The sequence below is a fragment of the Rhinolophus sinicus genome, linkage group LG01 (assembly GCF_036562045.2).
Source record: "Rhinolophus sinicus isolate RSC01 linkage group LG01, ASM3656204v1, whole genome shotgun sequence".
Lineage (NCBI taxonomy): Eukaryota > Metazoa > Chordata > Mammalia > Chiroptera > Rhinolophidae > Rhinolophus > Rhinolophus sinicus.
In genome coordinates this window covers 162376205-162393918 of record NC_133751.1, presented here as the reverse complement: position 1 = coordinate 162393918, position 17714 = coordinate 162376205, and the positions used below count along the sequence as shown (strand labels likewise).

Below are 17714 nucleotides of genomic sequence, written 5' to 3'. Positions count from 1 at the left end.
ATAGCTGGATCAGTAGGTGCTGTCAAGTTTTATAGTTTCATAGATTATAGTAGATGCTAGGAGGCATGACCCCAGAATTTTCTGAGCCTCTCTTCTTTGTGTATGGACTCCTTTGCTGCTTTGGACCCATTATACCACACCCAATTCTGTATCCAAGCAAAATGAGGAAGGCAAAAGGCTTGAATACACTATATTGCATAGCAGCTTCTATTTCCTGACACTAGACAGGTATTTTAATAAGCCATTACCTCCATTTTTATAGATGACATGTTCAGAGAGATTATAAGTGACATGCCCAACATCACAGTAACGAAGTTTCAGAATTCAGATTCACCTTGTTATGGTCTGTGAGTTTGATAATTAAACCCCATTTGAAAATGTAGACATTTTATTTCTTAGGTATCTGTGTAATTTCTAACAAAAAATATTGAATGCTAAATTTAATTTGGAAGAATGTCAAAAAAATTCAGCAGGAATACTGAAGTTCCACCATCTGGCAATCTGAAGGCATCATTTGTATCCCTGAAAATCTGGAGTTTGCTATTTTCATTGAAGCCACTTACAGAAAATTTTGAAGTTTTTTTTTGTTTGTGTGAGGCAAGTGGATTGGAAGTGCTAGTTGGAAAATTCCCTATATGAACCATAGAATCAACATTGCATTACTGCTTTAACTGGTCTATTTTTATTTTTAATAAATTTTTATTGGGGAATATTGGGGAACAGTGTGTTTCTCCAGGGCCCATCAGTTCCAAGTCATTGTCCTTCAGTCTAGTTGTGGAGGGCACAGCTCAGCTCCAAGTCCAGGCACTGTTTTCAATCTTTCGTTACAGGGGGTGCAGCTCACCATCCCATGTGGGAATTGAACTGGCAACCTTGTTATTCAGAGCTTCCATTCTAACCGACTGTCCCTCCGGAAGCTCAGCGGCAGCTTGTTGTCTTCAATCTAGTTGTGGAGGGCACAGCTCACTGGCCCATGTGGGAATCGAACCGGCAACCCTTTTGTTCAGAGCTTGCGCTCTAACCAACTGAGCCATCTGGCCGCCCCTAGCTGGTCTATTTTTAAATATTCAGTGAAAATTCAAGAAAAACTAGCCTTTTACCCTTCAATGTTTTACAGACCAGAGATTGACAACCTATGGCAACCATTCTGCCTCGGCCCCTACTCTGCTCACACTGCACTGCCCCATCTTCCTGTACAAGCTTACCTGCCTCCACAGCTTCAAATACTATCTAAAGGCTGATAATTCTGAAATCTCTGTCTTTAGCCCGGGCCCAGGTGCAGAACAGTGTATCAGCCTTTATTTGCTGGACATCTTTGCTTGGATGACCCAAAGACACCTCAGTCTCGTTGACTCAAACTGAATCCATCTTCTCTCTCAAATCCATTTCCCCTGCTTTCCCAAGCTCAGTAAAGGCACCACCAGTATCCATTTGCTCATAGTAGAAATTTGGGTCTCATCTTCTTGACTCCTTCCTCTCCCTCTGCCTCTTGTCCAGTCTGTTCCAAATCTTACTTCCTAAATATCTCTTGAATCTGTCTGCTTCTCTTGTCTTCTGTTTGGGCCACTGTCATCTTCCACTTGGATTATAGCTACAGTCATGTAGCTGTTCTTTTCAGCTTTTAGTCCTGTGATGCCCATTCCCTGCACGACCACCGGAGTGTTCTTTGTGGCATTCAAATCTGTTCATGTACTTCCGCTTCTTAAAATTCATTCAGTGGTTTCCCCATAACCTTCTGCATAAGTACAGATAAATACACGACTTACAACCTTGCTGCTCAAAATGTGATCAGCAGCAGCATTAATATCACCTGGACACTTGATGGAAATGCAGAATATCAGGCTCCATTCCAGACATACTGGATCACAGTATGTGTTTTAACAAAATTTACAGGCAATTCCTATGCGCATTCAAGTTTGATAAGAAATTTAGGACACTGTTCTCTGACCTCTCTCCCTACCCTCCAACTCTCTAGCCCTTTATCTCAAAATTCCTTCCCTCAACCTCTTCCGGTGCGCAACCACTTGGGGCTCTTAAGAACTCCGTGCTCTGTGTTACCTTTGAGCCTTTGCTGGTGTTCTTTTCTTTGCCTAGAATGTTCTTCCTAACCCCCAGCTTTCTTCACATTACTAGCTTTTACTGATCTTTCAGATCTTCATTTAGTTACCTCTTCCTTCATGAAACCTCTCTGAATCCTTACCAAGAGTAGGCGAGCTGCCCCATTTGTATACTCCCCTACAGGCTGCACTTGAGCCTGTCATTACACATACCACTCCACATTTCAAAGGCCTATTTATAGACAAAATCCTAAGGGCAGGAACTCTGCCCTTTAAGGGCAGGGACTCTTGTTTAGTTCTCCACTCTATCCCTAATACCTGTGTTAGCGGATAAATGAGTACGGTTTTGTGTCCTCTAACACTTGAGGATCACACTTGAAAGGTCCCCTTTGTTTCCTCTACACCAGAGGAATGGACGTGAGCATTCTGATACCACTTTCGAGGGGTTCTCAACACTTAGTTTGAACACAGAAGGAAAAAGACTGAATTTACCATTTACTAGGTGTGATTGCTTACTGAAATTTGGCGTTGCTCTCAGTGATTAGTCAGGACTATTCCTTGTCTCTCCATTAGCTACCCATGTAAGGATACAGATTGTATAGAAGACGCGTAATGTAAGCTCTCCCTTCCTATATAAGCCTTCCCTTACTAAACCTAACATGTAGCCACAACTGCTTTGCCAGTCGAGGGGTTTAATCCAGTCTAGGACAAGCGGTTAGAATAAAACTGTGCATCTTTCAGTGTAGGTGGCTCCCTTAAAGGAAACTTCTTGCCACAGAAGAATTTCTCCCTGTGAATAGGGGAAGAGTAAAATACTAAATTGCATTTCTTCAGGTGTGACAGCCTACTTTTTTACCATTTTATGTAATAAGTAGACATAATGTAGACATGATGTCGATTTTTTATACAGATATGCCTAGAATTAAATACAGAGAACTTGAAAAGTCATGATTTTTTTTAATGTATTTCATGTCGTTAATGTTTTAGTGTGTAACTGTATGTTATATGTATGTTTTTATTACCTAGTGTGTCTATGTAAAACGTGTAGTGACTTTGTTTTGTATTATGAAAACATCTATGCAAAACTCAGTTTTCACAGCATATACTTTTATGTTGTTAACCTTAATTCAGGTGAAGGTACAAGTAAGAAGCTGGCGAAACATAGAGCTGCAGAGGCTGCCATAAACATTTTGAAAGCCAATGCAAGTATTTGGTGAGCTCAATTTCTTTGTATTCTGCAGCTCAAAATTATCATGACAGAGGTAAGATTAAAAGTTTGAACATGCTCGCAAGTGGAACAGAGTGAACAGTTGTTAGTATTTGCTCTAAAATTCTATTTCCTTGTGGAAGCCTGTTATCCATTAAGGACAACTGTATCCTTAAGAAATGAAATACAGTATGAAGTATTAAATGAATGCTCTCTTGAACTAGGTGTTGTTTTTTTCCTGGATGGCGTGCAACAGGAGAAAACCAGAGTTTGCCTGGCAAATATCTTACTGTACTAAGACTTTAATTATTTCCACACTGAGGAAAGCAAGGTGTGAGATGGAAAAAGATTAGCGATGAAAGTACCCTGTGAGGAATTCTAATTTGGAAGGAGACAAAAAGATTTCCTTTTATTATATATAGCATGTATACCAAATATAAGAGGGTGTTAAGTGGGATGTTAATTCTTGACATATCTTTCCAAAATAAATTTTGTTGGTGCTTTAGTTACTTTGGAAAGAGTATTGGTCTGGGAGCATCTCATGTATCATAAGGTAGTGTCCCTCGGTTCTAGTTGCTTCTCTTTACGTGTACTCAAGTATACTTGGATAAATCTGGTATATCAGCTCATAGTTGACAGCAGAGGCCCGTGGAAATTTAGGATGGGTTTTTTTAGCCATAGCAAAATTTGACTTAGCGATGTATTTAGGTTCTCATGCAGTACTCCTCTGTTTTTCAAAATTATTCTAACCATTTAAATAGTTCAGAACTAACCAGTATAAGCCTTGGATCTCACAAAATGATGCTAAATTCTCTGGGGTCATACATTGTAGTCGATTTATGCTAATTTTCTAGATATACCAAATGGCATGGCAGGTATTGGATCTTCCCCTCATTGGTGATGGCCATGCTATTTCTGTGCAGCCCAAAGGTCAACCCAAAGTGTTAAGTATATTTGTAGAAATGACCTAGTGTCCTACCTATACATGGGCACTTCACTTTGTCAGCAAAAAAGGCTAACCCACTTACTATATATTTGTGCTTCTTGACAGATAAGATGGGAATTACTAAGCTGTAATGAGGCCTAAAGTGGCCTGATTTAATACAGAGACTTTCTCACTTCTCCATCACAATTATTTGGGTAGCTTCGGCATGCAGCATTGTAAGTGAATATTCATATCTCATCAGCCTATGTAAAGCTTGAAATTGTGGTAGTTAGAAAAGAAACTTGAGGAAGTAGCAATAACTGAACCTCGTTTGTCATGGAAGAGATGGTCCTTCAGTTACCTAGGTGGTAGTAACCTTGGAATGCAGCTTATCCAGTGTCAGGCACCCATCACCCAAGTAACTAGTATTTCAAACTACTTAAAAGAGGTTGTTCTCTTTTTCCCTAATCACAAGCCCCACAACCTGAAGCCAGATTCATTCAGGCCACCTATTTTATGCAGGCTACATATAAATCTTAGGAGAATTGTCCTTGCATAGAGCAGATAATATATCAAAAATAGATAGACAGATAGATAGATAAGATATAGATATAAATTCTTCCATAATTATCTGAATAAAAAAAGCTATATTTCCAATCTATATTATTCACATTGCCAGACTAAATTTTCTGACTAAATGTTAGTCTTCCATGTTTGTGTAGTTGTAACAATAGTATGCTTTATTTAAATACATTTTATTGAGCACATATTATAAAAAAAGTACTACAAGGTTTATGAAGGTAAGTGATACATAGGTCCTACCATCAAGGAATTTATAGTCTATGCAGAGGAGACATATGAGGGATGGACAAATTACATGTATTTGTAAGAATGTATAATTTATGGTAAAATAATTTGCTTAAGAAAGGGTTACACCAGATGTTATAATGGCTCAAAGAAGGGAGAAATTATGTTCCATTGGGGTAAATGGATAGGCTTTTTAGAGGAGGTGGCATTTGAAATACACCTTGTTTGATGGATAGATCAGATTTTCATAGAAGAGGTGAGCGAGAAGGGCATTCCATGTAGAAGGAACAGCAAGAGCAAAGACATAGAAGGTTAAGTAGAAAGTGCTTGTCATTTATTTCATAATTGGAGGAAAATTATTTGGTTTTATAACACTTTAAAAAAATGTTTAGCTTTGCAGTTCCTGACCCCTTGATGCCTGATCCTTCCAAGCAACCAAAGAACCAGCTTAATCCGATTGGTTCATTACAGGTAAGTCGCATAGTTTTTCCTTACTTAGCATTTTGTCTACTGAAAAGAAGATGTCTTAAATTGATAATATCACAGGGACAAGGCAAGGAATTAGTATTTAAAGATAAGATGGTGTAATATTTTGTTTTTTTACATTATGATCATTAGATATTAACAGCACTAATTTGAAATTATTTTCCTACTTATTTATGTTTTGGATTTTCTTCCATACACAGTATCTGCCTTTGGTTTGTGGAATTCTCATTTGAGATCAACAGGACCTCAGTGCACATGGGTAGAGTGTTTTATACTTTAAGAATATTTCTTGCCACTCTTGTGAGAAACCTCTTTCTAGTTCTGTTGAGACAGAAGAACTTTATAAAGAACCCAAATCGGGTAACCTCATTCAGGAATAGGGAAGTCTGTTTGTTTGCTTATTCTACCAAAAAGTACATATTCAGCTTTGAATTTCTGTGTGCAAAATACCCTCCTTGCCGATTATCCATGTGCTCTGTTGGACAACTCCTGTCCCCGTTATCCATCCAGTCCTTTGGACTCTTTCCTGCTCTATGAGTTTTTCCGTAGTTTAATTCTTCTTTTCTCAACCTCGTCCAGGTCTGTTTGTTTGCTATCTTTGCTCCTCACTTGCTCTTGATCAAATATAGTAGTCAGCCAGCTGTGCGTATGGAAGTCTATAGCTAGGAGGGGAGAGGCTGTAGGAACTGATGGCAGTGAGACCTGTAGATACCCTCTGTGATGTTTCCAAAGAGGGCAGTAGTAGTTTATCTTTCTATTTGAACTTTTTGATCCCAGCTCACTATGGCTTAATGGAAGACCACCATTCATAGCAGGAGACTTCTTCAGTTTTGTAACTGTGGGCTTCTAAGATAAAATGCAGAAATATCTGTGGGAAATATAGCGTCTTCCCTCATTTCTCCATTGCAGAATATATAACTATATAAATTTTCAAACATATAAGTGGGATTAAAATTGTGAAAGAATATCATTTATGTGATTGAGCCATTCATTGCATTGTAAAATTACTACTAAAGCCTGATGTTGATTTTCTAGGAATTGGCGATTCATCATGGCTGGAGACTTCCTGAATATACCCTTTCCCAGGAGGGCGGCCCTGCTCATAACAGAGAATATACCACAATATGCAGGCTGGAGTCATTTATGGAAACTGGTACTTATTTCTTTTTACCCTCAGATAATTTATAAACCATAATTAAAAGCATTTATTTGAGCAAAAGGAACTACAGCCTGGGAGAGACAGATACAGGTAGCAACCTAAAGTGTGTTCCACCAATACAAGGGGAGGCTGCCTTTTATATTGAAAATTCCTGCCCAGGTTCCCATTTAGGTCCGTTTTATGTAAATGAGGTACCCAAATTGTGCAGTTCTGATTAGATGGGGCAGATGTCAGTGTGTTGGTAGAAAGAGGAAACCAGGGTTTCTCTGTAGTGATTGAGTCAGAAGGCGTAAACAAGTGAGACATAGTGCGGGAAGCCATGAGTTGAGTCTGAGGTTCTTCCTGATACACAGAGTACGTGAGGAGCCCCTGTCAGCAAATAGCCTCTGGGTTCTTACTATTTATAAAATTTGGGCCCTCAGGTGACCATGGGGATTCCATCTCAGCAGATAAATTCCTTCTCCTCAAATGAATCTTTCTTTTCGGGGTCCACAAATTGAAGACATTTGAAATATTTTCAGATAATGGATGACCATAGAAATTTCTGATATCTTCTCAAATTTGTGGTTGAATTTAAGTATAAATATGTGACTTAAGAATACTTCTTAATTTGATATTTTTTAAATCGTGAGTTGTTAGAGGAAAGATAAATGAATTGACTCTGAGCAATCTTCATTGATGTATTAGTGACTTAAAAATCATTTGGAGAAAAGAACAATCGTAAATCTCTTGGAGTTTCAGCAGCTAATCTAGAAGTTAGGAGTATAAAAAGATTACATTTGAAAACAATATGATTCATAAGAGGCTAGATGATGAAACATCACAGTGTGATAAAAATATACTAGAAATTATCTTTTGAATTGTAACAACTTCTATGTTGTCAAACGTCATAAACTATGAGAAAAAAGTGACTTAATAAAGTACTAGTGAGGATTCTTATTTTAACTTCTCTAGCACGTTCTCATCATTTTTAAAGTGATTTGAAAGGGACTTTTACCTTCACTGCATATTAGTTTTAACAACTTTTTGTTGATTAATCAACTTTTTGCCCTCCAGCAGTAGTATGGGCCAGTGCAGAAAACACTGGGCCAGAAGCAGAAACCTCAGCTTGTGTTCTTGATGCAGTCCTTAATTTGCAGGTTAGGCAAATTACTTAAACTCCCTGGGAGTTTAAATTTTTAAATCTAGAAAGCAAAAGCATGGAAGGAGATCAAATTATGGTGTCTTTCAATTTCAGCATTTCCTATTCCCTTCTTATTCATGTTAAAGAAATTCCATATAGTTGTCAGTTTATAGAAAATTGTAAGTGAGAAATAAACATTGAGAGGAGTTGTATTTTAAATGTATCTTGACAAATTTGAATGTTTGGTCAGAATTGAACCAAATATAATTCATTAAAACTAGGCATAGGGAAATAAGCTGTTAGAGAAAAACAGAAAGTGTAACTGTTAAAGACAAATTATTAAAAGAAATGCCTTCGAAAATGTTAATATCTGTATGAATCACAAAGATGTCAGGTCAGTGAAAGAATAGACTAGTAGATAAAAACCATGAGGTTGTTCTCTGATTAAATGCAATATATAGAGAAGGTACCCAAAAAATGTGTATACATTTTAAGAAAGAAAAAACTGTATTAAAATGATGCTGATGGTAACCACTTTGAGCATCTCTTGTAATTGCAGAAGTCAAACGTGACTTGTATTCGTCTTTTCTTAATGGTATATATTGAGTATTACAATTTTAATAGTTTTTTCCTTACTTAAAATATGTATACATCTTTTTGGCGCGATCTGAATTTGATCATCCTCTATGGACACTAATTTCTTTTCTGAACCTACTTTTTTTTTTTTCTTTATTTAGGAAAGGGGGCATCAAAAAAACAAGCCAAGCGAAATGCTGCTGAGAAGTTTCTGGCCAAATTCAGTAATATTTCTCCAGAGAACCACATTTCTTTAGTGAGTGATGATCATACAGCTGTGATGTTAATGTGATTAAGTGTCTCTTGCTGTAAGAAACTTTCCTATATTTCTTGTTGTATAGATACTTCAGAGTTGCAGTTTTTAAAAATCCTTTCATTATTTAGTTACACACTACCCCAATTTTATCGGCTTGCTATATTGAGCCAGAATCACAAGGGTGATCAGGTAAGAGGGCTTGAGAGACACAGTTAAATTCAGAATAATACCGTGGGATCTAAAGATGGTAGGCCAGTAGTTCCTTTTTTGCCTTCACGTTGACAATGCATTCCCACCCCTTTGTCCATTCATTCACTTATCCACTCAGCAAACATTTAGTGAGCTCATACTGTGTGCCAAGCTTTGTGCTAGGTACTGACATACAGTGAATAAGACAGTCTCCGCCCCTAAGGAGTTTATAGCCTATTGAAAAAGAGAAGAGAACTCTACAGACTGGTCCTTACAGAGGATGCTATAGGAACACATGAGTAAGAGAAGGCACACAACTAAGACGAGGGTTTGGGGAAGGCTTCTTGGAGGAAGTAATGTCTAAGTTGAGATGTGTACAATGAGAATAGAGGAAAAGAAGAATTCCAGAAAGGAGAAAGAGCATGTGCAGAAACCCAGGAGTAAAACATCACATGCCATCTAGGAACCCTTACTTGGAATGGCTAGAACATAAAAGTTGGAGGGAGGGAGTCTCAAACCATGAGGCCAGAGAGGTAAAGAGGAATTAAATCTTGCAGGAACTTCTATATTAAGGAGACTAAACTTTATCCTGAGGGTAGTACAAAGTCATTAAAGAAGTTTAATCTGGAAGGACAGGATCTAATTTATACATTAGAGAGAAAATCACTTGTATGCATCACGAAGAGTGAATGAATAGTAGAATCAGAGAGACCTGCTAGAATGCTATTATAGAAAGCAGAAGAGAAATGATGGTGGCCTAAACTAAGGTAGTGGCAATAGAAATGGTATACTTAAAAATGATTTCTGAAACTAAAGTGAAGGGAGTATGGTAATTGATTGGATGTGGGGAGTAAGGAAAAAGGAGGAAATAATGGCAACGGAATAGATAGTAGTACCATTCATTAATATGGGGAACACAGAAGATGAGTAGAAATTGAGTGGAGTAGATAATGAGCTAAATGTAAGCTATATTGAGTTTAAAGTGTTTATAGAATATCTAAATGAAGCTACTGAGCAGACAGCTAGGCATTTGTATATATGTATGTATATATATTATGTATCTTTTAAGATACACATATATCTTTTAAGATATATATATAGCTTAAAAGATTGGGCTATACATGATACATTACTTGAGATTCTGATAGTTATACCGTGTTTCCCCCAAAATAAGACCTAACCGGAAAATAAGCCCTAGGATGATTTTTCAGGATGACATCCCCTGAACATAACTCCTAATGCATCTTTTAGAGCAAAAATTAATATAAGACTTTGTCTTATTTTTGGGGGAAAACGGTAGAGGTTATGTCTTGTGATACATTATCTGAGAGTAGTATATTAGATGGGAAATGAGAAGTGAGGACTATAGCAGTGTCCTTGCTGAGCTTATGATAAAATAAGGGCTTATTCTGTAAAAAAAAAAAAAAAAAAAAATCAGAGAGTATACACAAATAAGTAATATAGTTTTGATTTTACTTTTTTAATAGAAAAATATAAAACATTGCATTTACTTCTTTTTAAATTGAATCAGAGATGACATTAAATCACAAAGCACAGATACGTTTATAAGTGAATTCTGTGGAATCTTCAAGGAAGAGATAATTTTCAAAGCAATTTAAATTCTTCCCAGAAATTTATATAATATAGGGAAAGCTTCTAAATTTATTCTCTAAAACCAATATAACACTAACATGAAAACCTGACGATAGCCTATCCTAACAGAAAAAATATACGGATTAACCTCCCTTATGGTGAGACCTTAATAAAATATTCAGTAGAACATTAAAAGAATAATATACCATAGACAAACAGGTACGCTTTATTTCAGGATTGCAAGGATTTTCAAGGTTAGTAAATTGGTTACTATAATTAACCACATTAATGGGTCAAAGAAGAAAAAAGTATATACATAATTGTCTCAATAAATGCCAAAAAGATACTTGACAAAATTTAGCAATCATTACTGATTGACACTTAAAATTCCCTATTTTGATTCAAAATGTATCTTTAAAAAAAATCAATCATGGTTACATGTTTATAAGTAACAGATATATCTGTAGGTATAGATGAAACAATGTAACAGAAAATAAATAAATGTAAATCTTTCTAGTTTTGATATGAAGACTTAATATTGTAAATACATGAAAAGGCAATGTAGTCTCGATCAGAATATGCTAGAATTTATTTTGGACGTTGATACAGCTTACTAAATTTTGTCTGGAAAAATAAACTCTCACAAATAGCCAAGACAAATGAAAAGGAAAAGTATGGGAAATGGGGTGCTAACCTACCAGAGAATTTTTGTGCCATAAAACTTTAGTAGTTAAAATAGGTATTGGTACAGGAATAAACAGAATAGAATGGAGAATCCAGGTATAGATGCTAATACATATAGGAACATAGTGTATGACAACAGTGAGATTTCAAATCAATGAGTGGAGGATGGATTATTCAACAAATGATGTACAAACAACTTACAGTCATTTGAGGGAGGGGAGTGTGTGTGTGATATTTGGTTGCTACCTTATTCCTGTTGATCTTAAAAAAAAGAGCCAGTTATTTTACCAGCAAAACGGGTTTATTCAGGAAGAGCATAGGAATTGCAATTGAAATTGCAAACCATAGGCAAGCCTGAAGAACAGGGGAGAGGGACTTGCATTTGTAGGGGGAAAAGAGGAACTTGAGAGGAGCTATTTCAAAGGATTCAGAGTAGTAATAGCTTCTCAGTGGCTGGGCTATATAACAAGGAGCCCAAACCTGAAGGTAACCAGCTGAAAAGGTTCAGGTGACCATTGACAAAGGTGGAGGTGTTTTGCTGGGCAAGGAGAAATTCTTTCTGCTGTGGTATGGCCTACTGTTTGGGGTCTGGGTGGCAGTGCACGAAAGCTCCCTTTTCAGGGCTTCCTGACTCCATTTTAAATGGGGTTTCCTTTATTTTTAACATTCCTATACCAAAACGAATTTCAGCTAGATCAAAGATTTGAACATAGAATTCAAACTATGTAAGTATTAGAAGACATGGAAGAGCTTTCCTTTTTAAAAATCTTAGCGTGGGGAAAGCCTTTTATACTTAGAAGGTGTAAAGTACAAGATTCATAAATTTTAATACATACTGTCCAGCAAACTGTAAATAAAACCAAGAATAAAAACTGTGATTATATATATATTTGAAAGTTGATAATAGAGTAGATTTTAAAAGTTCTCATCACAAGAAAACAATTTATGTTTGGTGATGGATATTAACTAGGCTTATTGTAGTGATCATTTTGCAATATATATACAACATGAACCATCATGTTGTACACCTGAAACTAATATCTTAAGTATCAATTATATCTCAATGAAAAGAAAGGAAAATGAGTGAGAAGAAATTATTTTCAACACATAACTATAAAGGGATTGTTTTCAGTACCACACAAAAAGCTTTTCCACACCAATAAAAAAGACAACCAAGTGGAAGAAATATACATGATTAAAAAAGAAAAAAATGTTCATCTTCATTCATGCAAGTTAAACAAGCTACTAATTTCACCTTTTATATTGACAAAAAGTTTGATAATATCTGGTGTTGGTGAGAGTATGAGAAGACAGGCACTCTCCAAGACATTTGATGGGGGTATAAAGTGGTTCAAAAATCATTTTGGATGTATTTATCAAAATTAAAAGCATACATGTTCTCTGACTCGGCAGTTCTACTTCTAGAAGTTATTCTACTGAGAAAGTCATCCAAGTACAAAAGAGTTTTATTGTAACATTATTCATAAAAGCAGGAAACCGGAAACAACCTAAAACCCTTAGTTGGAGGCTATTGAGATAAATATAGTGAATTTATGTACACTGATATGAGAAGAATGAAAAGATGAAGAAAAGTAACCTGTCATTTTTGTGTAAAAAGATTATGTCTGTGTACTTGAATATGCATGGAATATTTATGGAAGGATACTGAAGAAATGTTTAAGAGCGAGTACCTCTAGGGAGTGGAACAGAAGTCTTTGGGGAAGGGGTGGTACAGAAAACAGACTATTCTTCATTAGCTGTTCTTATTGTGGAAATTTATTTTTATCATATGAATGAATTATGATTTTTTAAAAATATGTATTGTTTAAAGCAGGGGTGTCAAAACTTTTTTCAGCGTTTTTTACCAAGGGCCATATGCGGTAAAATACACAAACAGCCAGGCCACTCACTCGAGGTGAAGTACGTATTGCCTCACCTGGTTTATTTAAGTAAACTAAATATATTTTTGGAATTTGCTTCGGGCCAATTAACAATGGATTGTGGACCGCAGTTGGCCTGCGGGCCGCAGTTTTGACACCCCTGGTTTAAAGTTTCAATCAAGAAATGTAAAATTTTATTTAGTAAATTTTACAAATTACTCAGTTCTATAGCATGGCCACCCCTATGATCTTTTGAAAATCCCTTAACCTCTGTCGGGGCTCATTAATAAATAAGACTTAGGATAGGTTGCCCTACTTAGAGAGTAGTTGCTTTGGGTTTTGAAATGGCATAATACAGGAAAGCAATTTGAGAACTATAAACAAATACGGAAATGTAAAACATTTTAAAAATAGGTGAAAAGGGAAGGGTATAGGGGAGAATAAAGAAAAAAGGAAAAGGAGAAAGAAAACAGAAAAACATAAGCTCAGTTGGGTTCTGGATCTAAGTCTGAGAAGAGCTCTTTGCCGTCCTGCCATTCATTGGAATCACTTGTTCCCTTGTACCCAATATGCACTTCTCACCTTTTCTACAGTTTCTTTGTTTTCTGCTTCAGAGCTCTCAGTTACAATGATGGTATTTAATACAAGAAACCATAAAGACATAAAAATTATTTTATGTTTTAATTTGTAAATTGCCTGTTAGATTCAGTTATTTGCAAATTTGTTTATAGTGCTCTTAAATATCTTACTCATCTTAGTGTAACCATCAGAAAATTCGACTGAGAGACATTTGTACTGCACAAAAGTATTTTTAAATACTTCCAGTATATTATTATGTATGCTTCTTCTTTCTTAACATCATGGTATCTGTTAAATGTGTATACTTGTTAATGTTGTCTAGTTTAAATTGGAAAGTTAACCAAACGGTGTCCATTTAAACATGCTTTCTAAAATATTAAATGTGAGTGCCTTCTAAGTACTTTTAATTATAGTTTTGAAACCAGTCCTAGTTAAGAGTCTTAATCTTCATCTCTTGTGTTTCAGACAAATGTAGTAGGACATTCTTTAGGATGTACTTGGCATTCCTTGAGGAATTCTCCTGGTGAAAAGATCAACTTACTGAAAAGAAGCCTCCTCAGTATTCCAGATACAGATTACATCCAGCTGCTTAGTGAAATTGCCAAGGAACAAGGTTTTAATATAACATATTTGGATATAGGTATGATTTTTCTTTTTTGGCTTTACCCCAAAACATGTTTCTTTTAAAAATATGTTTGAGAAACAAAAACTTCTATTATAATTGATTTTAGTGGTCAGGGATTCTAACTATATTACCAAGCAATAATATATATAATTGATGTGTCCCATTCTTATAAGTAATAATAATAGCTAACATCTATATAGTTATAGTAATAAAAACAATAGCTGAGATTTATGGTGTTTTACTATGTGCCTGGCATTGTTCTGAGGACATTACATATATCAACTAACCCTGTGAAGTCGGTTCTGTTTATAAGTGAAGAAAGGAGGGAAGGAACAGAAAGGTTGAGAAACTTGCCCAGGATAGTACAGCTAGTCAGTGGTAGAGCCAGATTAGGGGAAGAGTGACTGCAGATACACTGTCAATGGACTAGTCCTGATGGCAGATTGACAAATATAAAGGCACCCACATTTCTAGTACAAGTACCAAGTTGTAGGGCGAGACCTTTCTCTGCACTCTGTCACTGTATTCTAATTCTGGGAGATAAATGGGAGCCAGTCAATTTATAGCCTTATCCCATTCCAGCTGTTATCTTCCCCCTTCTTTTTAGCCCTTAATCATTTAGATAGACAAATGCGGACATACTGGAAAACAAGTCAGTTTGGATTTTCTAATTCAATTTATAAAGCTGGCTAACGTGTGTGTGTGTAAATGCACATGCATGCGTTTATTGTCTTGGTTTAACATCAGTGTAATACGTGAAGAATTTGATATCTCTTATTCCAGTTCTCAGTGAGCTGTGAGGACCTACCTTGTGAGAGCTACTAGCACTGAGAAAGTAGGGTGTTTAGGGACTAAAAGAACTTCTGCTACGTTAACATTGAATGATGATGGTTCAAGTGCAGTGTCCTAATATACTGAGAATGAGGCCAAACCTAAGAATTTAGTGCAAACAGATGGTCATAAAAAGTGACTGATGGGAGACTATTCATTCAACAAATATTTATTAAGTATCTGTACTTCGTTGGATGTTGGAGACAGATGAATGAGCCGTGTCATGGAGAGGACGAGGGAAGTTTTTAAATCTAGGAAAAGAAGGAAACTTGATTTTTTTAGATTATGAATTAATGATGCTTTTGGAATACTTCTTAATGATTTTAAGAACTAAGTAGTTCTTGTAAATATAGGACAGCAGTCTGAAAACCACAGTCAGTTAATTTGGCTAACTTCTATGCAAGTACCTTCAAAAGAATCTAGATGTTCCCCAAAGAATATAGACAAATGGCCAACAAGCACATGAAAAGATGCTCAACATCATTAGTCATCAGTAAAATACAAATCAGAACCATAGTGAGGTATCATTTCACACCCACGAGGATGGCTATAATGAAAAAAATAATAAATGCAGAGAAATTATAGCCTGCATATATTGCTCATGGCAATGTGAAATGGTTCAGCTGTTGTAGGAAACAGTTTTGCAGATCCTCAAATGAGATGCCTTATGACTCAGTAACTCGACTAGGTATATACCCAAAAGAATTGAAAACTGGTATTCAAACAAATACCTGTACACACGGTTATAGCCATACTATTCACAATAATGAAAAGGTGGGAATAGCCCATGTGTCCATGGCAGATAATGGATAAATCAGTTGTGTATACATGCAATGAAATATTATTTGGCCATGAAAAGGAATGAAGTTCTGATATATGCTATAACATGGATGAACCTTAAAAACATACTAAGTGAAAGAAACCAGACACAAAGGGTCACTTAATACATGATTCCATTTATATGAAATATCCAGACTAGGTTAATCCATAGCGACAGAACACAGATTGGTGGTTGCCAGGGGCTGAGGCTGGGAGCGTGGGTGTGGGGGTTTTGGGCAGGCCGATTGGGATCTGCTGCTTAACGGCTGTGGTGTTAAGTGATGAACTGATGAAAGTGCTTTGTAACTAGATAAGGCAGTGGTTGCACACCATTGTGAGTATTCTAACTGCCACCAAAGAATTCACTTGAAAAATGGTTAATTTTGTGTGAATTTTAACTTAAAACAAAACAAAACACCTAGATGCTATAACTAGAAACCCTCTGCAGGCCTTAAATAATCCCATTGTATCTGGATATTTTCCACTATATTGACTCTAACTGAAATAACAGGTAATCACAACCACTTTAAAGAAATCATAACTCACGTGCTTCTACTTCTTTCCCTTGTCTTACTTAATTATCTTTAATAAGAGTGATTCATCAGTTGACGGGAAGAACATTTATTTCCTGGGTTTAGGTATTGTCTTTAAAACATCCTAACCTATACACAAGATGGAACTAGACTCTCTGCACTGATTTATAATCAAAGAACATGAAGGCACAAAGGAGGTCTTATCCTGAACCATGTATTTCCTGGTTCAGATGTCTACTGAAGATAACCCTAGACTTCATAACGAAAAATCCAATTTCCCCGGTCTTCTAGTAAATGTTTTTTTCCCCCTCTAAAAAAGTAGCTATGGTTCAGTAAAAAATGCAAATGCTGTTCAACTAGCCATATTAGAATTGAGTTGGGAGCTTTTTTTTTTTAATGCAAGAAGTTGGCTACTGTTAGCCCCAATCTGCATTTCTGATTGAACAGGCTGGAGTGAGGCCTGGACACCTGTATTCCTTAAAGTTCCCTCAGGTGATTATGAAGCACATCTGTGTCTGAGAACTGCTATAGCTGAGCAATTGTGTTTTGGTTTTTGTTTGTACAAGAATGACAAAGGTGATGAGTAAGTGGAATAGCCTACTACCATGGATGCTTACAGAGAACAGCAATGACAAAAACTGTATTGTTTATACAAAAGATATACTTTATATACACTGACTAACCATCATGCTTGAATGTGTCATTACAGAAGAACTGAGTGCCAACGGACAATATCAGTGTCTCGCTGAACTGTCCACCAGTCCCATCACAGTTTGTCACGGCTCTGGGATCTCCTGCGGCAATGCACAGAGTGATGCAGCTCACAATGCGTTGCAGTATTTAAAGATAATAGCAGAAAGAAAGTAAACTTGGAGCAACTTAGAAAACCTGTCAGCAGCACACAAAATGGTCCCGTCTCCTTCCCAAGTAAAACGTTTACTGTCATGTTTGAGTTTGTGTGTTTTTCCTAAATCTCTTCACAGATTCCATCAACACTCCAGATTTCATTATCTTCTAGTCATTGTTATTAAGCTCTTTTTAATGGCTTCAACTTTGTATTGGTATATTGTATTTATAAACTTTGTACCATAAGCAGAGTCTAGCACCCATTTTACAATGCCATGTACACAGAAGGAAGAAACTGCATGTTTATTGATGATGATGAAAATTATAACATAGAACTACTGCTAACAACAGTCTTTCTTACTGGTGCTTAACTTCTTCTTTGTGCAAGGCTTTGTAAAGGGAATTCGAAAGAAGCCCCTGAGAATTAAGAGTGTTGAGGAATGCACTAAGGCTTTTATTGAATGTGATTGTTAAATGTCAGGGAACATGATTGGTCTGCTGTGTGTTTGAATCCATGTAATAAAGAGCTGTTGTTATAA

At 36.3% G+C, this 17714-nt stretch overlaps 1 protein-coding gene across 4 annotated transcripts in view; it reads left to right on the top strand.

The window, feature by feature from the left end:
• The window catches only part of PRKRA (protein activator of interferon induced protein kinase EIF2AK2), an 18991-nt gene extending 1277 nt beyond the window's left edge, over nucleotides 1–17714 (top strand). For 2 of the 4 annotated variants that reach the window (XM_019739318.2, XM_074338680.1), the window contains exons 3-9: nucleotides 3189–3270; nucleotides 4316–4425; nucleotides 5389–5467; nucleotides 6518–6635; nucleotides 8502–8596; nucleotides 13987–14161; nucleotides 17039–17714. In XM_019739318.2, the coding sequence (XP_019594877.1) occupies nucleotides 5411–5467; nucleotides 6518–6635; nucleotides 8502–8596; nucleotides 13987–14161; nucleotides 17039–17196 (603 nt within the window). In that variant the 5' untranslated portion in view covers nucleotides 3189–3270; nucleotides 4316–4425; nucleotides 5389–5410 and the 3' untranslated portion in view covers nucleotides 17197–17714. The remainder of the gene's footprint in view (nucleotides 1–3188; nucleotides 3271–4315; nucleotides 4426–5388; nucleotides 5468–6517; nucleotides 6636–8501; nucleotides 8597–13986; nucleotides 14162–17038) is intronic. The other 2 variants (XM_019739317.2, XM_074338678.1) reach the window with 1 other exon arrangement.